The sequence below is a fragment of the Rissa tridactyla genome, chromosome 16 (genome assembly GCF_028500815.1).
Source record: "Rissa tridactyla isolate bRisTri1 chromosome 16, bRisTri1.patW.cur.20221130, whole genome shotgun sequence".
NCBI lineage: Eukaryota > Metazoa > Chordata > Aves > Charadriiformes > Laridae > Rissa > Rissa tridactyla.
The window spans coordinates 7366499-7390511 of record NC_071481.1 but is presented as its reverse complement, the minus strand read 5'-3'; the positions used below and the strand labels follow the sequence as shown (position 1 = coordinate 7390511).

At 42.1% G+C, this 24013-nt stretch overlaps 1 protein-coding gene across 2 annotated transcripts in view; it reads right to left on the bottom strand.

Annotated features, from left to right (window-relative positions):
* Positions 1 to 24013, bottom strand: part of IFFO2 (intermediate filament family orphan 2) — a 43659-nt gene that overhangs the window by 13937 nt on the left and 5709 nt on the right. Inside the window, exons 2-4 of one of the 2 annotated variants that reach the window (XM_054222507.1) lie at positions 3990 to 4050; positions 3288 to 3383; positions 861 to 1001 (exon numbers count right to left, since the gene is read on the bottom strand). In XM_054222507.1, the coding sequence (XP_054078482.1) occupies positions 861 to 1001; positions 3288 to 3383; positions 3990 to 4050 (298 nt within the window). The remainder of the gene's footprint in view (positions 1 to 860; positions 1002 to 3287; positions 3384 to 3989; positions 4051 to 24013) is intronic. The other variant, XM_054222508.1, reaches the window with a different exon arrangement.

Below are 24013 nucleotides of genomic sequence, written 5' to 3'. Positions count from 1 at the left end.
TCCAGTAAGGAGATTTGAATCTTTTGGGCTACATAAGAAAAAAATAATAATAAAAAAAAAATCAAACATTTAGGCAACTTCACTATAGCCAGAAAGCACAACCAGTAGAGACCACGAGGATCTTTTACAGTGGTTTTGTACAGCGTTTAGCACACTATATGGCATCACTATACAGAGAAAAGCATCAGACTTACTGGAAGACTGAACAAGACGCATTTAGATCAAAGTAGAAGGAGGCTGGGTTAATCACAATTGAAATTGCAGTTATGACAGAAGACCAACTGCATTGGGAGTTACAGGTTTGCTCCACGCAGAGCTGTAACTGCTTGCTTTCGGAGCAAATTAAACGACTTTCCTACTAGCACCAAGGAGCCGCAACAGCTCAAGGAAAGCAAGTGGAGTTCCTAGTCTCACAAAGCAGTCAGCTCCCCACCACAGAAGCGTTATTTCTGGCCACAGAGCTCGAGCCAGAAATAAGAACATTGAGATGACAGTTCTACAAGCTTAAAACTTCTCACTTGTGAAGGGAACAAATGTGAGGAAGCCATTTATACAAACCTAGACCCTGAAATGCTTTTTTTTCCCCCCTGCATTCGTTGTAGACTACCATCAGACTAACAGCATGTCTTAAAGGTCATCCGGAGACTTCTTTTTTTAAACTCTCTAAATTTTGTGCTCTTAGTACTACAGCAGCTTCTGCAGAAGAGAGCTATGCTTCAAGACCGAGAAAGAAGAAAATACGTCTACGCAGAGAAATTTCAAGAAAGGGCAAGTGACCTGGACCACAAACTCCTCGACACTGCTCCCTCTTGTCCCCTCACTTCTTGTCCTACCCTATGGAAAATTCATGGCCTAATCACCTGGAATATCTTGGAAACGTCTTCAGAGTTGCGCTGCTGCGCTACATCACACAGCTTGGCTGTGATATCGATTCGCCGACAGATGTCCATGTCCACCTTCATGGCCTTTTCTTGAATCTTTGTGTCCAGGTCTGTCATGGGCTGCAGGAAGGACAGTAGTGATTATCTTCTATTATTATACAGTTTAGGAAAGAAGAGATACCCCACAGTATCTCTCTAACCCCAGGGCATACCATTCTTAAACAACATTACATCTTGTTCTCTGGGAAAGGCAGTGCAGGCACAATCTAAATAGACTAGACAGCTAACAATTAACATTCATATCCGATTCTAATAAAAGTTCAACTCAGAGTGATTTGCTACCGCAAAAACCTACACCCACCCCAAAACAACTGCTAAGCATGGCAACAGTAAACTTTTACGGGTCAATAAAGCTTTAAAAATGGAGGAGAAAAACCCCGCTGAGCATGTGCAGAATAGAATGAAATCTAAAACCTGGTGAGTAGGCAACACTTCCCCCCCACTTTCAGCCAGAAAAACTGTGCCTGCAAGGAGAAACTGCTTTTAAAACAGAATCCAGGCTACACAGCAACCTCATGCATACCATGAAAACGTAAAATCCAGACCAGATCTAAAAAGATCCGTGAAAGCTTGTAACACAGAAAATATTCCTCCTTGGCATTAACCTGGCTTCCAGCCTAGCAAAAATCCTACATGGAAAACATTTTGTCTTGCTTCACTCTGGGCAGAATTATAAACATAATTTGTAAGAGATACTCCCACTCAGACAGTACAGCTGGTTCCTTATGAAGAAACATTATTCCACAAAGAGAGTATTTTCCAGCCTAGACGAGACTTACTCTGTTAGAAAGTACCACTTCAATGGCTAGGCAACGCTTCCACTTTGACCAGAAACGCAGAAAATCTCTTTGCAGAGCTTTCTTAAATACCAAATCCTCTTCCCAAGGAGAAAGCTTTGGGGTTGGTTTCTTTTTTTCGGGGGGTGGGGGGGGGTGGGGAGGGGTGTTTTTTTTAAATTATTAGATGGCGTTCTTCTCCAGCCCCTCTAAACCACCTTTGGACAAGTCATAGACTTTCGTTTTGCAAACACACCGAGAAAAAAAGCAATCTCTACACACTGACACACTCTAAACACAATCTTATCAACTGAATGAATAGGCACCAGCGATTCTTATCCACAGGAAGGCAAGAGTCACGTGCCAACATTTTGCATTTCTCTGCTCTAAATATTTACAGAGTGAGATTCAAAACAAGCCTTCTCCCTGCTTTCCTTAGGCTCTCTTCTCCCTTAGCGAGCTCGCATAGCCCAAATGACACTTGCTCTCAAATTGAGGAGGACGTTTGCATCCACCGCCACCCTTTTTGTACACACTCGGCAAAGTTTCTTCCCCGGCGAAAGTCAGCACAGCAATGGAGCCCTAACAAGTTCCTCCCTTTCACACTGCCTCTAACCAAGCATGCCTATTCTCAATTAAACACCAAAAGAAGAGAGAGCTAATTGCCAAATTTCACATAAGCAGATCTAGTGGCCCCGAGAGAATGTATTTGACACCAGGGAGCAGGTTCTGCAAGCTTATGTAAAGACAGAAGGAAGCAGTTCTACACAAAATTACAGAATAAATAAGCATAATAGGACACATTAATTAGACAACTGGCATCAGCACTACTGCAGTCTTACAGAGAAAGGCACCTGACTTAATGTTCACCTGGCTTATCTTTCTAGGTACCTGCAGGAGTACATGCTCTCAGTACGTCTAAATGTAAGAAAATTCTCCAGTCCTAATCGAAAAGATCCCCCAGCTTTGAAGGAAAGTCAGTATCTAATAAGACATGAGTAAATCCCTGAGAAAACAAATCTATCTTTTTTTTTTTTTTTTTTTTTTTAAAATTAGGTTGAAGCAGCACTGGAAACAAAGCCAGCTACCTGAACCAGTGATACTGGGTTAATCTCTTCAGAGCTTTCAGAAAGGGAGTTGGGAAACGCATGCCACGTGTTTCTTTTTGAACACGACTTTCTCGCGTGATTCAGAGAAAAATCCCCCTTGTTAGCGGTACGCAGTGCTGCACGGTGCTGAACCCTTTACTCTAACCTGTGAGTTCTCCAACCTCTTTTTTCCACGGCTGCAGAGGTGAATGCCAGCACTGCCAGCTGTGGAGAACAGGGAGGGAGGGAAGAGTCCGGGTTATGGGCTAAGCAGCAAGTTAATGCATCTCTACACAGACCAGACAGGAAGCAGGGGGAAGGGTGATCTGTCTGATGCATTATATCATAAAGGCAGCCATAATGCTAACTACAAAGCAGCACTCACTAGGACCATAACCTTTTTATGAATGAAGCCATTTGCATGACACACACATTTCACAAAGGCAGTGGGAGGCGGCCGCTCCACTCTCGGGTGTACTTACATCACTCATCAGACCCTTAAAGACCACAAGTTCCGCTTTCAGCCTCTCAATCTTTTCATTTAACTCCTCCTGGAGAGCTTCCGCTTCCTGCGCCTCCTGCGAGAGGAAGCACACAAAGAATTAAGAGGTAACAGGGCGACACGCGCTTCCTCACTTAACCTGAGCCCGGCTGATAAGGCACCTCAGCACCCCTCATTTCACTTTGTCAGAAACTTCAGCACCTTCCTGCTTCAGCTTCCAAACATTAACACTCTTCTCTAGCCAACAGCAACCCAGTCAGCGGCTCAAGCTAGAAGAAAGCTTTTTAATTAAACAAATTCAAAAAATCGGGTCAGTCTCTTCTCCCAAGTAACAGGCAACAGGACAAGAGGAAACGGCCTCAAGTTGCACCAGGGGAGGTTTAGACTGGATATTAGGAAAGATTTTGACACCAAAAGGGTTATCAAGCATTGGAACAGGCTGCCCAGGGAAATGGTTGAGGCACCATCCCTGGAGGTATTTAAAAGCTGGGCAGACGTGGTGCTCAGAGGTATGGTTTAGTGATGGTTTTTGTCAGAGTTAGGCGATGGTTGGACTCGATGATCTGAAAGGTCCCTTCCAACCTATAGGCCATTCTGTGATTTTATGATTCTAATCACTATATAATGAAGGTGCAGAGAAGAAAAAACCTCTACCTTTCAATACATCCTATTCAAAACTTACCTCTCGCAAGGTTTCTACCATAGATTCCAGACTCATTCTTCTCGTCAGTTCCTCTTCCCATCTGAAAGACGAGATTTGCAGGCAAAGTGTTAACTATGGCAAAAAGTAATTTATTTTTTTCCCCCCCTAGAAATCACAAGTCTTCTGATAGCTGTAGGATGATGACAGTTATTTGAAATGTAAAGCAGATGGTCCCCCTCACTTGTACACCCTCAAACCAGTAACATTAAGTGTATAAAAAAAAAAAGTTAAATCCATTTCCATTGGGATCAGTACTCTTCCTGCTCTCCTATGCAATATTTGGTTGCAAATAAGACGGGAAATCTTCAGTGCCAAAAAGAAATAAATATAAAAATCAGTTGAAGGTAAGGTATCTAATCAGCAGTCTTATTATTTATCTGTTCAGTCCGATCAATTTATACTTTTATGTGCTTTCTGCATCAAAATCCTCAATAACCTACATGCCTCACCCACTTCCCAGCACCGCAGCTGCAAGCAGAGCAGTCAGGCAAGCATCCTTGAACGGCGGGTATACACACTGCTGCTGCGGAACTGAAAGGGCAGAAAAGGAACTACACTTACAAACTGTATAATTAAACCTGATACTACAAGCATCATTATGTTTGAGTTCATTAGTGGAATAAGTGTAAAAAAAATAAAATATCCTTTTTCTTTTTTTAAGCACCAAAACCCTTTAAAGATTAAAAGCCAGTATTTGACAATACTAACTCGAAAACTAAGATTCTTAAAAATGTGATGATACACATTCATACACACGGATACGGTTTGAGTTTGGGGGGAGCGAGGGGGGAAGCAAAATATGTGACACTTTGAATGGGCAGTAGTGCCACACGAGACTTGCCCAGCCTATTATAACAAGAGGAATTACACCGCTGGAAAAGAAACTTCGGATACCACAGGATTAAAAACAATCCTGGGAATGCAATCCCTCAGTACCATCATGATAATTTCTGTTGCCACTTCAACACTTTTTATGGTTTAGCTGAAAATGGCAAACCACAGGGCCAGAAATCTATTAATTAAGGCATTCTTGAAAACACACGGTTAAATCTGCCAAAACACATCATTTCATCCTATTTCCAAATCCACAAAGCAACACGGTGATGGCTACATTGCGGGATATTCCTGTTGAGGCAGCTGATTTGACGCAGCCGTAATCACTACGCTACTCCATACATCTCTGCATTCCAAGTGCAAATGGAATCCCGTCTGAAATGGAAGCCGGGGCGGCCCCTTTCAGCAGGAAAGGAGGCAGGAGAGACGCTGCTACTGCAGTTTGCTGTTTGCAGGCGCGAGGAGAGGCACCTGAACGGGTTACATCTCAGTGCAGCCGCAGCAGCTCCCACGAGCGCAGTGCCAAGAGGACACGTTGGCTACGTCCCCTCTTTCCTGCTATTGTGGTGCAGCAATATCCAACATAACGGCGTGCGGATTCTCCAGCGTACAGCTCAAGTTTGATTTCCGCAGGAAGATTTGTTATGCATCTCTTTACCAGCAATGATTTACTGCCAAGGAAAGCAAAATATTTAGGCTGGAATTTGCATTTGTCATCAAATGTTTTAGCTCGTATTTCCATATCCTGTTTGTTTTTTGACTACTAATTACATGCACGTTTCTATAAAAATAGTAACTTTGTTTTTCAGATTTTTAACATAAAGTCAAGAAGGTGAAATTAATTAAAGCAGCCAATTATATTCGCAATCTGTACGATGGTCTCCTCCTGTTACAGAGGGAGCATTGCATGGCTTTAATCATTCCTGCTGGTCTTTTTGCCAGCAGGCTGTCATTTATGGATGGAAGTTAAGCAGACATTGCAAAAACTGATATGCTGCTTCTCAAGGTTTTTAACCGTTAAAGTGAGAAATGCCGGCTGCATCCAGGTTATCCTGCTGTATTATTTGCACCCCCACAGTGCACCAGGCATTCTGCAAAAAGAGAGATGTATTTTTGGAAAACATATAAGCATATTTTCCCTGTCTATGCCAAAAGCTAGCAAAAATTATTAGCATTCTTCCCCAGCAGTTCAGCCACGCTGGGCAGTTGCCAGAATTACACATCTCAGTCTGCTCAGACTAACCTTCCTCATCCTGCAGAAATTCCAGTAGTTCCATTTCTTCTCTTTGTGCCAGTTAAAGTGCATTTTGCCAAAGAGTGATTTACAGCCCTAATTCCCTTCCGTCAAACTCAAAACGGTGTCTTCAAGAGAAGAGGAAAAGGATGCCTTCCTTTTACACACATACACACCCTCCCCACAATTTCTGTGTCTCTCTTGATTACAGGAACAATAAAACAATCAGGTAATTTTTAACCAAAAAGATCGTGCCTAACAGAAGGAAATTTACACTGGACTGATAATAAGGGTCCTGCTAACCATTACTATCACATTCTTAACCTCAGAGCACATTGCTCCCACCCACTACCAAGCTGATTAACCTCATTTAACAGCTAAAAATGCCAATCTTACTTTCTCCTCACACTTAAACCTCAGGAGACCGTTTGCAGCGAAGGGAGGAAGGAGATGGATGAGAAGGTAGAGGATGACAATGGAGCAGAGGATTAATTCTCCATTTAAACTTCCAAGGAAGTGAGACAATAGAAAGATTGCTCATTCATATGATCATCCTGTATTTGCTGTAACACACAAGACTTTAAAAGGGACCTTGGCAGCTGCTGCGGCATTTGTTGGAGCGTGTAGCAGCACAAGGAGTCAGCATGCCACTGGGAAGATGCTAACTATGGTTCTGATGTCTTTAATATTCAACACACTAAATTATTCCCCCAGTAATCAATAGCTTTCTCTTTGGTTACCGTCTGAAAGCAAAGACAGTAATTCCACCAGTCTCCATCCCAGCAGGCTGCAGATGCCCTCTGCTTCCTAGCAAAGAGACCCAGTGAAAGGGACCAAAGCTGGGTGCTCCCTTCAGCTCAAGGGAGACGGAAACACCACCCGATTAATCACCTCCGCAGCATAAGCGGAGCTGACAGGTAACCCCTGTGCTGGATAACCACAGGAGAAGCAGCAGCAGGAATGACGAGGGCTATAATACCCAAAAGGGAAATGGCTGGACTACACTAGAGGCTGAAAAAAATACATCTTCACATATTTGCTGCAGGATATTAACTAGCCAGCTGCTCCCGCTGCTCTCAAATACACTTAATTCTTGGCTCAGATACATCAATTGCTATGATTTCCAGCTGTATCCAAAAAAACCCCTTTTTTCCTGACCCAGAATGGCAAATGTTGCCATCTAAACTGACCAAACTTCAGGGCTTCTTATTACATTTTTCTTTTAAAAAAAGTATATAAATCAGCAATATGAATTCCAAATCCAACCAAGCTTTCTTCCTTCTTTCCCACTTTCCAAGGATGTTGTAGTTCCAACCACCACCTACCCAACCCCCCAAATAAAGGGCTAGGCTGAATTTTAGAAGGTATGGATCTATTCCCCTTTTACCAGATGTGACACATTACATTCCAGCGGCATTCAGTCATCGCAGCTTCGGGCCCCAAACTACTTCTACAGTCATGTCTTACATAGCTTAGAGGAGAACAAAGGATGCTGGCTTTCTTTAACGGGAATAGCTACATTACAAGGATATTAGACAAACAAAACACACGAACAGTCAGCTAGGATTAACGTTGCTCAAAGCGGTGTTCTTGTAAAGCTGAGTCACACCGCAAACTTGTGTGTTTCCTTTGAAATTGGAAGAGTAGCTACCAGTTCACCGATACTAACATCTTCTCCCACACCCAAGAAAACCCATGGAGACATCTCAAGAACTGGGTAAGGTCCCTTAAAAGCTTCTCTAAGTTTTCAAGCCCTAATGTTCGTGAAATTAAACTGAGCAGTCGATGTTGCCACGACAAGCTTCAAACCACTTTCCCACTCCCCGACTACTTGCGCCAAGGAACACAAACACCTTCCTTTCTTCTCTCCCAGCATCATCAAGTCAAGTTTAGGAATACAGACCAGTGAAGAGAACTGCCCCTTGGGAGCAGATTCGGAAAGCCTCTTTAGAGCAGAAAGACCACTTTTAGAGAAGCTTGCCCTTTCAAAAACTGTTCAGTAATCTTCCTTTAAAAACCCAGGATTTTTAGATGAGAGTACGGTATTATTTAGACAACAAACAATGTGCTTACAAAATATGTCCGATATAAACCTGCTGGTTTAAATATGTTTTTGCTCAAGGCAGAAAGGCACAAGTAGACCAGTTGATAGTTAATGATGCCTGAGTGGTATCAACCACGCTATTTCTTTCATTAAAAATATCCCTCCCTCAAGGAAGCAAATATTCCTCCAGTAACATTTAACAACAATACATTTTTGTCATAAGAAAAAGTCTTTAGGAAGACAAGACCCTTCTTCCTGGGAGTTTTATACCATGTCATACAGAGAAGAAAAACACCAAACAGGAACAGAATGACAGAAAATATTTACAGTGGTGTAAGTTCTTCCCCCGCCATTCTCTCAGTACTGACTCCGAAGCTTTTCATTCCGCTTCATTATTGTTGGAGTGTTTTCCCATCAGTTTATGGGGAGAAGAGCAGTAACAGAAAGGAAAACCGAACAGCTCGAGTGCTTAAGTCCACAAGAGGAAACAAAAGCGTTAGTTTGAACAATGACTATAAAACGCTCACGAAAATATTACCAGCTGACGATTCCTGAAAACACAAACCTACTGAACAGATGAACTGTCAGTGCTACTTCAGGGAACAGCTTAATTGCTTTTTCTTGCACACTAAGACACCACTGTTCCATTTTTGGCACGAGCTGCACCCAGCCTTGCTGATCTGTTGGATACGAACCATCTGAGATGGTACGTTCTCTGATGTCCCACACCTGCAGATGGAGAAAACACCCATGCTATGGCAGGACCAGGTAACTAGACCTCCGGCGCTGCCATCACAGGTCGGAGACATGTCTTTGCGCTCCCGTTCCTCTGCGGCAGCACTGCTTGTTCTTCTGCAAGTTGGGATCTTTTTTTGACGCCCATACGTTGTTTACAGAACTCCAAAAGGCTGCTCACCAGCGCTGGCACAAGATTTAACACTTCACATGCACCAGCCCAACCGATTTAATCATTTCGCATTACTCATGGTCATTACACGCCGCCTCTCACTGCGGGGCTGTAGTAACATGCCCACTAATCTCCTCTCCAACACCTAGATAATAACTATCAACATTACAGTTTATAACTCCGGTTATTATACACTGATTTCATTCGAATTGACTTAACGGCCCATCAGATGTACAAACTTCTGTTCCCACACAAAAAGATCCACAGCCTAATCCTGTAATGGGCCAAGACACAAATTTGGGCAGAGCACGCTGTTTGAGAGAAACATACTGCGGTAGTTTGGGGTAAGAAAGCATCGTGTTTGAGACTTTCTGGACAGATGGAAAGAAACCTTCACGATACTAAAATTCTGCTGCAGTGACAGTCTCTATTTAACCATTCACAACGGTGTTTCTTAATTGAGAGAAGAACCTACATCTGCAATCTCACTAAACCATTCCCCATACAAGAAGGCAGCTTGGGATTGTAAATACAAAGAGCCGGCTGCATCTTTTCATTAGCTCAAAAGAACTGGACCATGCAAGATGGATTTCATTGTAAAAAACCTTCTATGAAGCGTTCTTTATTTTGTTAAGCAGGAAAAAAAAAGCAAAAAAAAAAAAAGCAGCAATGCACCATTCTCTCTGCTTTTAGAATCCTTGCTTAAGAGATCATTTTCCTATCCAGTCTTAGTTTTGCACTAAATTAGATATAAGGCTGCATTAAGCAATTAGCTTATTCACAAATGCTACCTCTTGTTTCAGTGAGCATTTTTAAGATGCTGTAATATAGGGATTCTTCCAGATTATCCCAAGCACAGACCATTTTGCTCCCACATGCCCTGACTTCTCATTGAGGCAAATTAAATGTTAGTTGATGGGCTCCATGTAAAAGGTATTAATTTAATGTGAACGTCTGATTCCATTAAAGCCTGGCTGTAACACAACGGCAGCGGCACTCTTGAATGAAATCATCTGTTGCTTACGACAGGCAAGAAACATCCCCTCCACCGAATCACCGAATCTCTTTGCTAGAAGTCAGCCATCGCAACATCAAATTTCCAAGCATCCCAAATTTCCCAAACAAAGAGACAGGAATCTGGATCCTTGGACCTGTAGCAATGGTCTCGATGATACAGGTAAATTCATTGCGTAGCAGAACTTACACCCTTTGCAGTGCTATAATGAAACCCCTGAGTTTTAAAGGAAGGATTAGTATTAAAGCCCTCTTCTAGACCCGTGCTCTACTTAAAATAGCATACAAGCCTTTGAACACCAGCAAATGCTTGTGAAGAGAATTACTAAAAGAACTTACTATACAGAAAAACATTGCATAATTATGCCTCCTGATTACATACACCTGGAAAGATGCTCCAGCCTGTTACTGGAACCACAATAAAAATCATCTGTAAGTTCATTTGTGTTTTGTTCCTGACCACACGAGGTGTTTAAACAAAAGCTGTGCATAATGTCACAAGAGTTCAACAACTTCAAGCAGAAGCAACAGCCATGCCTGCATTCCTTTATAAAGAAAATTACGGTGCTTTTAATACCTTAGGAGAATCCACATATAATTGTGCAATATTCACAGCAACATTAAACACATTTTAAGCCACACAGCTCCAAGTCATTACCTCCTGCATGACTTACTCTTGCAAAGAACGCTGCACTAAATAAAAGGCCGGGTTTTAGATCTAAGGTGTCTTTTGATAGTGGGATAAGCTTTGGAGCTCTCCTTTTGTACTTGCACCCAGCCCCAAACACAGCAGTCCATTAACAAAGACACAAGATACTTATTCAAAATAGGGCTAACACAGTGGGTGAGGCTGCTGTTGGTTGTTTTCACAAGATTTTATACAACTTCCTGACAGAGAAAGTACCTAAAAGACCTCCCGTCCTGGCAAAAGAAAAGCGCCAATTATGAACTTCAGTTATTTTCAATCCCACAGCTAACCAAGCGAAGAAGAAAAATCCTTGAAAGTCTTCCATTTACCAGTGCGTCCCAGGCTATTGATGTCGGGAGTCTATTTCCACATCATCTCGTGGCAAATTCACTTGAAATGCTGCTGCTTTAAAAGAAATAAATCATTTTTTTTCACTGTAGGTGGAGTGAGAACTCAGGTAAAACAGATAAAGCCATCAAGCTCACTGCGGCCCAGCTTTCACGTTGGTAAAAGTGAGGTAAGGCCACATTCAGAGAGCCATAACTGCTCTCGACTGAAGAGCTTTGCTTCAGCTTGCTTTCAGAACAGCTTGCTTTCAGAGCTCTGACCCGAACAACCGCCAAAGAAGTCTTTTCTTTTCCCTGGTGTTTATAACCTAATCAGCATCCTGGTTTCTGAGCCATTCTGCAGGACAGAGTCCAGAACTGCTGCAAGTAGACAAGTTACTTTCATTTAAAAGAAAAGTTTTGTACAGCTTCCTCCTTCCCCGTGTACTGCTCGCTCTCTGCTTCTCTAACCCCGTTTCATATTCTCCTGATGAGACAGATCAAGCCCGTAAAAACATAATCCAAACCTGCTTATCACTGACCTGCACATGATTTTAAATATTAACAGGTTAAACCTCTGGGAAGTGCTTAAAACCGCAACTCCTACCAGCGACGGCCAGGAGTACACCCTCCTGAAATGACCCTGACCAGGTAAGGTAATTCTTTTTAGCATTTCATGGAAGCTCACAGCATCTTTACATTTCTGCACGGCTCTTCTGCTACTCCTGTTCATCTCAGGCATGTGGAAATGGTAACTGCTTTGGAGGAACAGAGCTTTTGCACTTTAAGGAGCAAAATCACAAAAGGCCTCTGTCTGTTCAATCTTTATTCATAAAGTATCCATACCCTAGAATCAGAGTACAATTAAAAATCACTTTTTATCACTAGCGCCCTCCACACCTTAAGCCATCGTGCTGATCACAGGAACACAACGGCTTCCTGCAGAGAAACCGTTTCTGGTTAGTCATAAACTGTTCCGGCCGATAAGATACCACCAGATTGCGAGCTCTCGGAGCACGGCTTAGGATGTAATTCATGATACGATAACTAATACATAAGGTAAACTAAACACTGCTTTCTATATCCTCCTCTTACATTTCACTGTGTCGAGATGGATTTACAAATTCTTGCCCAACCTGTCCCAGTAACCACAAACACAAGAAATAACGGATCAAGCTGCATTTACTTCTCAGCACAGAGCGGTGGGCACTGACGGGCTGCAGCAAAGCGTTACAGGCAGAATTAACGCCAGTCGTATTCCCCTCACCACCAGCAACTTAAATTCATTTTTCACTCCTGTCAAAATCTTCGTGAGAGTGTTTACAACCGCTGAAGAAATAGACGTCCCTTAAGCATGAAGAAATAATTCCGCAGTGTGGATCTATTGCAGCTTTTGACAGCTGGACTGCAGTTTTTTCGCTAGGTATAGCGGACCCCGGGGAAGGGGAGGGGGATTTGGTCAGTAACCCGAGAAAGCAGGGATTGCATTTTCCAGCGCGCTCAGCGGCGACCGAAGCTGGCCCAGAACTGCTTCCAACAAAAGAGCCTTGTCAAAAAAACAGTTCGGGCAAAGACGCAAGGCCTACAAGTCTGGCCTTTGGGCTTGCTTTGGGGGGGAGGGGGGGGAGTTAAGGATTTACTCGGTGCCATAAAGGAAAAGCAGCCAAGAGAGCAAGGTAAGGACGAAACAGTCTGCAATTAGAAAGATACCAACAGTTCAAGAGTAGGCAAAGATTTAAGAAGTGGGGAGGGGGAAAATGTGCAACACAGAGGAGGAACCACTCGAAAGCCAAGCTCTAGGAAGTTCCCCCTGCAAGGGGAAACGTTATGATGGACTTTAAACTTCCAGTTACTGACATCAGCCCTTAGTTTTATTGAGACAGCCTTGTGGCTACCAGAAACACATCATAGACATGCAAGCTAACTTAATTGTTTTGCAGCTAAGATAGCAACTCCTAGCAAGCTGCTCTGTGTCATTAAGACAGGCACCTACTCTTCCCCACACCAACAGGATCCTCGATTTCTGCCATTAGTCTGAATTCAGCAGAGCGACGGGGAGCCAGACCTTCCAGCGCCTCTGAGATACCTGCAGCAATATTTTCTTCTGAAAGGAAACGTCAGACAGATGGTTTGCTTGACAAGTCAGCTCCGATTCCAGAAATACGATACAGCCCACACATGGCAGAGTAAATATGATTAGGTCTAACTACGAAACATCTGATAAGATTTAAACCCAAACACCCATTTGACATTTATCAATATAGCATGACACTTTTGGCAAGATGAGAATCAGAGCACTGCATTTTGGGCTTCGTTTTAGCTCAACTGTGCAGAATTAAGTCATCTTTGTAAATATTTTACTGTGGCATAGGTAGCTACTACATCAGCTTCCTGGGATGATGCTTAAATTCTCAGTTCTCTTCCTCTTGTAGCAATTAAGTCTAAGGTATTTCCCACATTTTGTAGGTATATCCGCTTATTTTTTTCCCCTTTCTCTCTCTATATATAATTTCTATTAACAATATAAAGGAAATTTAAGATGACGGACACATCCTGATTTCACTATATTGAAGGACAGCATCGTATTTCCAAGACTGTTTCCCATGCTGTTATTCCTGTTTACCTCTGCCAGGTCTCACGGAGCTGACAAACGTTCATTGTGCCAGCAACCCACCGACCGGCACAACCACAAAACAGAGAAGAAAAGGAGAACTCGAGCAACTAACACAATTGGGAAGAAATCCCATTTCTATAGACACCAGACCAGCGGTATCAAAAGCCATTGTACCATACTCTCATTTTTAGCTCACCGACGAGTCCATGCTCATGTCAGTTCTGTCCGATGAAACCGTCATCTAGAAAACAGCGGCACTACACTAATTTCTAAACATTAATATGGCAAACCCTTATCTCCTTTGCCACTGAAGCCTCCAGAAGAGCTCTGCGTACTCTAGGCCTGCAGAAGACAACTGCAAGCGCAGCTTATGAAACAGCCAAGGCAAAGAACATTACATTCCTGTAAAACTGTTGTCGTAACTGCAGATAAAGTAATTACTCTGACTCATTTTGAAACAGGTAATCTGAAAAGCACAGGATTACATTACTGTAGAGCGCTGCTAGCTACAAGTTAATTATCAAATACTGAATTCCCATGTAAGGAAATCTCTAGCAAACATAAGTACTACAAACCTCATGCATTAAAGGCAGCCGATCACGTATATACATTTATTTTACAACCCTGCCTATCAACAAACTGCAATTTTATGGCATTTAGTAAGTCAAACAGGCAGGTGTTTTGTCATAACGCTGTGGCACGGGCACATATATAAAACTGCTGTGAAATTCGTCCAAGTAAACTCACTACTCGACCATTCTCTTTGAAGAAAATATTACCGAAATACAGTGACAGACACTATAAAACTTAAGTGAAGGACAAAGAACAGAACAGAGACTATCAGCTTGAGGAGAAGTATTGACTTAAGTAAAATTTTTTTTTTTTTTTTTTTTTTTTTTTTACTTCCTGCAAAAGTCAAAAAGCTGCCCAGTATTCTCTGCTCCTCCTGAGAAACCGCTGGATGTTTATCTACTCACCTATGGTATGGCGGGGGGGCGAGATTTCATTATGTGGGTCTGACAGACACGTACAAGCGTCTCTGAACAAATGAGAAGCAGAAGTTGGACATCTTGAAGTCGTTTTTTTGCTAACCCTGCAACAGCAGGGCAGGAAACAGTAGCCCATCCAGCGCTTTTAAACCACATTGCAGTTATCGGATAGACTATTCATCATCTCAGATTCTTTCAGTCAACATAGAGAAATAGCCTGGTACAAGTGCTAATGTGAGAAACTTGTAGAATTGCAAGGAAAAGGTCAAAACAAGCTTTCCGAGACCCTGCGCAGACAAAGGGGAGTCTGCGCGGGGAGCCTGAGCCAGAGAACACAGCCCGCCATTATCCCGGTGTCCCAGTAAAGCCATGTGATTCCTTCGGACAGCTCATCTCCAACATCCACATCATTACTGAAATAAATACAGGCTACAGCAGAACACAGCACAGGGAGAAAAAGGTCTTCTGCAAATTGGAAGTTGGGTTGTTTAGAAGGGAGTTACCAACAATACTTCTGTGCTCAGTTTCAGCAACGAAACTGCACAATGAAAAGGGATTATTATAACTGACTCACGTAATAATCGCAGAAAAATCCATCCATTGTTTAGGGAAACTTAAAAATTGCTTAATGCTGTTAATTTAATCAAAAGTATTTAAACGGCAGAAGATAGGCACCAGCATGCCTGTCCCAGAATCTGAAGCTAAACTGGCTTAAAATAAAATAATTTAAAAATAAATTAAAAAAAAAAATCAGTCTTATTCCAGGCCTTCAGTATAGCTTTAACAGTTTGCTAAGATGCAAAACTACTAATGTGTACTTTAGAAAAACACCACACCATTGTAAACTGCACACTAGGTAGCGTTAAGCAAATATTTGTAATAAATAAAAGCTTTCTGCAGCCTGCCACCAACTATGACTTTTAACCCTTATCCTCCACACTAAAAATTTCATTAGTGATCTGACCTTGAAATATTTGTGGTTTCTAAAGCAGAGGGGTCCCATCCTTCTCCCTAGCATGCTCACTTCAAGCTCTTAGTCCTTTACCTCCCCTTCAGCACATTAATTTTGGAAGAGTAATAGAAAACACCCATTAATAAATCTAACAGGTCAGTAAAAGTGTTACCAGCACAAACGACCACATCAGACTGACATGACTTCTTTCTGAAGCCAAGCACCCCAAGAGCTTCAGAGCTTCCACAGAAAATCCAGTACACGAGAATTGGGCTGATTTTCAAGGCTCTCCCTCTAATCTTTACCAGCACACGAAGAATCCAAATTTAATTGTATTCACCCTGCCCTCACCTTTCCTTTTTTTACCCCTGATTCTCAGTTCTCTTTCGCATTTTTTTATCCCCAGAATGCAAGAGACACCTCAAGAGCTGACTAAAATATTAGCATGGAGGAAGACTTTTGGGCAGGAGGAAAAATAACAAGAAAAAGAAAGCATAAAATAAACCAGATTTGAAATCCACAGTATAGTCTACTACACTGTAACAAAGGAGTATAATTCTATGTAGTTCTAGCCTTGCTTAAAAAGATGTCATAGAAGCATGCTCTAATATACACCATCACCATTTTAAAAATACATTTGTATTTTTATGGTGCTCAGGACATTTCACTTGTAATTTCTCGCCTCCTACTGCTGCTAAGGACTCTCCGCAAAATACAGACACCTTGCCAAAAGTCTGGCAGCGGAGGAGACAAGTAGTTACAGAAGAGATTTAAAGCCATAATAAGATCTAACGCTAAGCTGTCGGAAAGTACAGGCAAACTTCTGTGGCATGAATTTCCTTTCTATTTTCTATAAACACCTAATGAAAGCTTTCATGAATGTCCTCTTGGAGGCTGCCAAGTTAAAATAGTCCATTATCTCAGCTGATGCACATGACTACAGGGAAGATTCTTACATCACAGCTCGAAGAGAAGTAACCTAGCAGGCTTTTAACTACAGGAAATTTTTCCCATGTAGGGTGAGGATTATTTGTTTTCAGAACCGCCTTATGACTTCATGGCAATCTGCTGCGAAGGGGGAAACCTGGATGTTTTGAGCATTGACACTGCGCTGTGGGTCTCCTGCTCTCCAGCCAGGACAGAGCTCTTCCTGGAACCAGAACATTTACACTCCCATCGAGTCTGTGGGCTTCGGGTTGAGTTCCACCAAACGGATCCCCGGCTAGATCCCTCAGGAAGAGGGGTTTGCACAGTAAGCCAGCGTGAAGCCCACTATTAATTACTCTGGAGAGCAAACGAAGGATGGCTGCCCCATTCCCGCAATTGAAAAAACAATCCCGGTTAAACTGATAGCCTTTCTGAAGGATTGCTTTCAGGAATCCATCAGAGTAGACAGCATGTGTTGCATTTGGGCTAGCTGGTGACCTTAAAAAGAAATACGTCACTGGCACAGCACAAAACGATCAGAGACAGCACCATTTTCAACACCTCCTGCAATCTCCTACCACAGAAACCCCACCTCGTTTTCAACAGATATTCCCATCTTCTCCCATTTCAGTATTCAGGCAAATCACACATTTTTGAGGAAAAACTGCTCAATTTCTGTAAAAAAATACCAAACAATGTAATTAAATGTAGCTAAACTTAGCTGTTAGAATGTAACCTGTACCAAGTTCAAAAGACCAGTATTTTAACATTCTCTTTCATAAAAGGTCTTCACGTGACTTATGATTTGATGAGAAAATGCTTTCTATATCCAGCCCTTCCCCTCGCCAGCCGTGTTGTACCCATCCTGCTGTTATCACCTCCAACTAATTCTGAAAGGCTCTGATAAGACCGAGCGATAACAGATCGGGATTACTCGTCCGTGGAAAGGAACCAGAGATCCTGCTGGAATGTATTACCACAACATTTTCATTCACTTCTGCAGTTCTTCAGCCTGAAATGCCAAAAATAATTGCGAATTGCAGATAAAGCGCTCCCTGCTCTCCTTACCTTGTCTCTAGGTGTCTCTCCATCTGCCCTCCCTCTTCCTCCACATCCTTTAAGAACCAGTCTCAAAAACAAGAGGTAGAAGTCATCTTAATCTCTGCCTCAATGCTAAATACTTTTACTGAACCTGTTTATTAAAATGAGATAATGCTTATCTGCTTTCAGGAGTCAGGAAGGCAGGTGGGATACACACCTAGTACGTAGCAAAGTCTCCCAACAGAGCTCCTATACCTCCGTTATCTTATCTACATTTTAAGAGTTTTATTACCTTTGTAAAGGTAAATATAGTTAGGCATAAGTAGACTCTAAAAACACGAGTATTAGAAGGGGTAGGATATAAACCGCTCTTCAAAGGCTCCTACGACACTTGAGGAAATACACAGTGCTCTAGCACAGTCCTTCAAGGAATGTAAGAGTGCTCACTCTGTTTAAGCTGCTTTAATCGCTTCTAGTACAATGGGAAGATTAATATAGTTTAGTATTCCTAGTTAATTATGGCGACTAGCCTTTGCAGAATTACCATTAAACCACGGTACCATGCCACTTAGATGGAAACAAATTAATAAAGATGACAGCTAGGAGGATGTAAAATTCAAGATTGGACATGTTTAAATGTACAAAGGCAGATCAGTCTTAAATTCACACAAGCTCAGTGGTTGTTTTTGCTGTCTCAGTTGCATAAATTCCCAAGAACATAATTGTTTAGTTCTTGAATTCACAGGAAATTAAAAAAACCTTGATGAGCACTGGAATACCCTTGAAGATCCTGGTCCCAGCCTAGCTGAAGGCTCATCTAGCCTGAAAGGCAGTAAGCCCAGTTTGCCTTAAAATTGAATTTCATTTCTGAAAACTTAGCAATTTCACCTTTCTTTGCAGCAGGAGGCAATCTGAAACACTGCAGATTGTTATTATGGGGGGAGGATAAACTACTGCCAATGGCAGCCCTGTGCTATTTACAGAGGGGAGGAGATGGACAGCAGAAGAGTTCCAGTACAAACTTGGTTTTAATGCAAAAGGCCAGTGAAAAGGAAGAGAGTGACAGAGGTGACCTCATTCCCCTGCCTTTCAGCTGCTCTACAACTAGAGGAATTAGGCTGAGTCACGGACCCAAAGCCCACTCCAGGAGAGCGCCACACTACCTCACCATGGGAATAAATCCCTGCCCACGGGTCTAGAGATGTATCTCAATGTGGATTTTAGAGGAGAAAAAAATAAATCAAACAGTAATTAATGCTTCACTGAACGCTCTGGAGAAAGAACAAAACAGGATGACACCTCTTTCAGGGCTGCAACACCATGACGCTAGCTCAGTGCCTTGACACCCAGTCCCCAGTATACCCACACCAGTATGGTCCACCTTGACACGACGACTGCAAGGCTCCTGTGCTCCCCTACGTGAAATAACGAGTGGAGAAGAAAGTAAATTCCTCCCAGCCATTGAAACTTAACAGGGAAGAGTCTGACTGCATTGCATATAAATGGATAGCAGGATGTAATGCCCAAAAGGGGAAGAGAAGCTCTGAAGGAAAATGGGTTTATTTGCAGATTCATCACAAGCTACCACCAGGAGCTTCCTGTCCTTCAGGGATAGTTATCACAAAATGAGCTTACTTACGTCCCATAGCCATTCTTGAAAGGATAAAATTCTGTACAGCATCTCTGCAAGTGGGACTTCATTCCCAGGGTCACTTTGTCCCCTTTAACAAGAAAAGCTGGTCTCCCACTGACAACCGGCAGTTCTACGCTCTGGTTAAGAATACAGATTAGTGGAAAAACATTTTCCAGGGCATTAAGGAGTTCTTAAGTGCTTCGCACTCCCTTTTTCTCTCTTTCTTTAAAGGAAAACCAAAAAAAAAAAAAAAAAAAAAAAAAGGGAAAAAAAAGAGAGGGTGTTTCAAAATCGCATGGCTGACAGACACAGCCAAAGGGGAGGTGATTCTGGTATAGTCATTTGGGGAAAAAATTCAGTAGAAGAGTTAGGAATAGAAACCAGACTGCCCAATGGCATATGGTTACTGAAAAAGCTAAGAGGGAAATAAAGATTTTTTTCATACCTTGAAAGGGGGAATTTTCTTACAGCAGTTTTAGTGATAAAAGCTGTTTGAACCCTTCAAATATTCCCATTATGATTCAGTATTAACGCACCTGTGCCATTCTATGGAACTATGTAGAATTACACCAAAACCTAGCATTTTTGTTAACTAGATTTGACTTGTCAGGACTTGACTGCTATGATTGAACAGGCAGGGGCCTGCTAAATTTAAATTCTGTTCTCTGTATCTGAGACAGCTTCATTTTAAAAAAGTGACATAGTTCTATTTTCTCCCCTCAGAGACAAGCAGACAAATTTTACCTGTAAGAAAGCACAGAGAGAAATACATTTTCCATTGAAACCACTGATTTGGAATAAATACTGAGCCACGATCCCTTTGATCTTTAATTCCAGCATGAGTCACTGCATGGACTAAACACACCTACTGTATTTAAGGGTAAAGGGGTATCCAGTCCTTTATACGTCATCCCTTACTTCAACATCTCTGTTCTCTTTGCTCATGAGCCATTGTAAATTAATGAGTTTTCCTGCCCACACGAAGAGGACTAAGTTAATTCTTCCCTGGAATTCCTCTTTTTTATATCGGGTCTGTGAACTGTCATGTCTTTCAAGCAATGTTGATCTCCACTTACATACACAAAACCCCCAAACCTTTCAAAGCAAACAGAACTGGGTTTGTAATGCAGCGGCACACCTGTGTGCTGAGAACTGCACAATACAGAACTTTATCGGAAGTTTATCTAGGCTTTGTAATTTCTATTCAGATTCGCGAAACCATTTAAGATTGGGAAATCAAAACATGGGCTTGTCCATATCAAGAGATTTGTGAAGTTACACGTAATTGAGGCTCAGGCTCTAACACCAAGTTTTGCTTTCGATTGCACTTCAGTGGAAATTCAGAATAAATCCACTGAAATTACCACCAAGATTGAAGATTAAACCTGGAGCCCCACTACCGAGAGTAGCAATGCAAGCCATCCATTTGATCCCACACAGCTAAAATCCTTCTCTAAAGCAACGCACGGTGGTGGTTTCAACAGAAAAAGCCAAAAAAGGGAGAACTGAACATTTCTCCAGTGAGAACAAGCTCCAAAATGCAGCAGCAGGCTTATTTTTGAAGGCATGACACAGAAAGCAGACGTGACTAGGTTCAGTCCCAAAACCTACTTGGAAGGGGATTCAAATTAACAATCTTTTGGGGGAAGCGGGACACACGAGTCCAGCAGAACGCTTCCAAATTGAGTCCAGTAACCACCGAGTCACGTGGAGATGAGCTGGAGTGTGGAAACGCTCAAACAAAAGGCTGAAGAAACGCATCATCTGTGATTCACTTTCACACAGCAACTAGTCCATGTTCTGTGTCATTAACAAGCGGGACGCATCGTTAATGGGCACAGAGCACCATTCTCTCCGAGCTCTCTCGATGCTCGTGTTGTTGAAGTCGATCCAGAGGCAGAGCTGATGTCATTTTTGTACATGGATCAACACCGCTCGCAGCAAATAAAACAGAAGAGAAAGATTCCCACACGTTTCAAGTATTTTCAACAAATGCTAATAATTTCATTTTTAAAAGGCTTTCGAAATTAAGCACCTTGTTAATCCAATCATGGGAAAAGTATATGCCTCCCAGATGCCGCTTTCTGCAACACAAACTAGAAAAAGTCACCAAATCCTCCTGACTTTGTCACAAACATCTAGCATGACCTGCAATCCAGGTAACACTAACAGGCACTGCTCTATAACCTTCGCTTTTTTCAAGCCTACTTTGAAGCAGAAAGATCTGATAAGAACCGTTTCCAGACTAGGCGACAGCCAGGGATTATGAAACCATACACATTACTTATTTCTTTGTCATCAAAAACAAATTCCACCCTCCTAAATGACTCTTTAATCAGCAGGCACGGGCATCTCTAGGTCATTAACTGCGGTCATTCACCTCTAACCCCAAACTAAGGCATTTTAACAATATACTTGAAATTCAGTAATCTATCATTGTGTCCAAGCTGTCACCATACTACGATGATCTTACTTTTCCCCTATTTTAAACATATAATAAAGTGGAGATTGAGATGAGATCTGAGGAAGAAATTCTTGGCTGTGAGGGTGGTGAGCCCCTGGCCCAGGTTGCCCAGAGAAGCTGTGGCTGCCCCATCCCTGGAGGGGTTCAAGGCCAGGTTGGACGGGGCTTGGAGCAACCTGGGCTGGTGGGAGGTGTCCCTGCCCAGGGCAGGGGGTGGCACTGGGTGGGCTTTAAGGTCCCTTCCAACCCAAACCATTCTATGCATAGAAACTTGAGAAAAATGCGACCAGCAATACCAGCACGTGAGAGCCCTCACACACAATGAAACTGGAGACAGTGAAATGTAGAAAACACCCAACAGAAGCCAGGGGTATGATGGGGCAGAGCAGGACAGAGTTTGAAAACTGGTTTAGAAGCACAGCTGTGCACTATATGATTTGCCTGTGCTTTGTTTACTAAGGAAAAAATCGGTCTTGCCCCATTTATTACCTTTTATTAACATTTATTAGTTATCATCTCAGGGTTCTGGGAACAAGGTAATCTTTGAGTTCAGACTGGTCACAAGGCTGCAGGAGAGCTTCAGTTAGACTAAACGGCGTTAAGTTTTTAACTATCTTTAAAGACCAAGCTGGAAGAAATCTCTTCCCTTCTTGTACAGACAAAAACGCTGGTCTTAAACATTAAGATGGAGACTTAAACCATAAAGAACAACATCCTGTGAGTATTTCTACGAAACTGAAAGAAAAAAATAAAATAAATTTAGTCACAGAAAAGAATACACAGGAAGCCAGCATAAGACCTGGCAGAGCATCACCACAAAACTTTGACCACAAAAAAGCCGCTGTTGAGCCGTATGCGGGCTCAGTGCTTTCTTTAGCTCCAAGCCCAGCACTCAAACAGCATTACTGCAACGAAAGCCTATGATTATAGATGATGCAGAGCTAGAAATAACTTGTTTCTGTGTTTGTTTTCACCTCAGCCCTAAATTGCCAGGATCTTTAGGGATTATTTGGGTTTAAGATCAGAGGTATTTGGGGGGTTTGCTCCCAGACCTACTCAACGCTTAAGCTGTGCTTTGAAAGTCTGTTTTTTTGCCTTCAGAAAGTCCGAAGCTTCCCACCGTGAGTCACGGGAGAATCAAAAGGTAAATTCAAAATAGACACAGAAAGTCCTGTGGTTCTCTGGCAACAGAGGAAGCTGTTCTTTGAAGAATACGACGCGGATTTTGGCCCAGGTTTCTCTGAAACTCTAACCACAACACGAGGTGATGATTTTTTCTCTCCACCACATCCAATCTGGTTCATCTACGAATTCATTATTTTAATTAGAATTCAGAGTTAAGAGGTAGCCAAAGATAAAGTTCTGAATAAATAGCTAACTTGCACAGATAAGGCAGCTACTTCAAATCAGTCATAACACACCCCAGCCCTCCCTGGTTGCTCCCATTACAAGCCAGTTAAAGTAAGCCACACACAGTGATTTATCTACTTAAATATTTAACGAAGTACAGCCCCAATCCCACTGTTAGAAAGCAGGATCAAAGGGAAACGTCCCCTCTCCTTCCCAACCTTCTCCTACATTACTACAACCCAGAAGTCCCAGTTTCTAGCTACACCAGGGGGGGAACAAAAAAAATAAATCAGAGATTTGTTAGAGTGCTCCAGATATTCGTGTATATCGTAAATGCACATCTTTGCAGCAGCATTTTAGAAGCAAAGATGGCATCATTTACAGAAAAATGTCTGACACCCAAACAAACTTTATTCTTATAGCGCTTAATTTGCACAGCTCCAAGCGGTACAACTTTCCAACCAGCAATTATAAGGCATGTATATTTTTGTTACAAGGCCAAGTTTTCTCACATTAGACAATTTTCTCCATTCTTCACAGAGAAAATCACGTCCTCCTAGTGCAAGTAAAAAAGTCTTTTCTAGACTCAGTATCAGGTTTCACCAGAGCGAGTGTTTAACGTCAAACTTAAGGGGCATCCAAAATTCCCCAATACCAGGCTGCATGGCTGCTTTGGAAGCCGTAAGAAACACTAGATTTCAGTGAAAAGCCACATTGAAACATAACTACCCCTTGAAAACATAAAAATAAAAGCAAAAAATACCAGAATTAAATATATATATATGGCTTTACACAGAGACTGCATTATTACCGGCTCTGTAACCAATTGAAACGTGGACAGAAGTCTAGCATGCTGGTTACATTCTTCTATAGGGATAAAAAAATTATTTGTTTTTTATTGGGTCTACATGTAACATTTGCATCTTGTTACCACTGATATTTTAGTTTTAAAAGTTTTCAGACATTCCTCCAGGGCTTATCTTAAG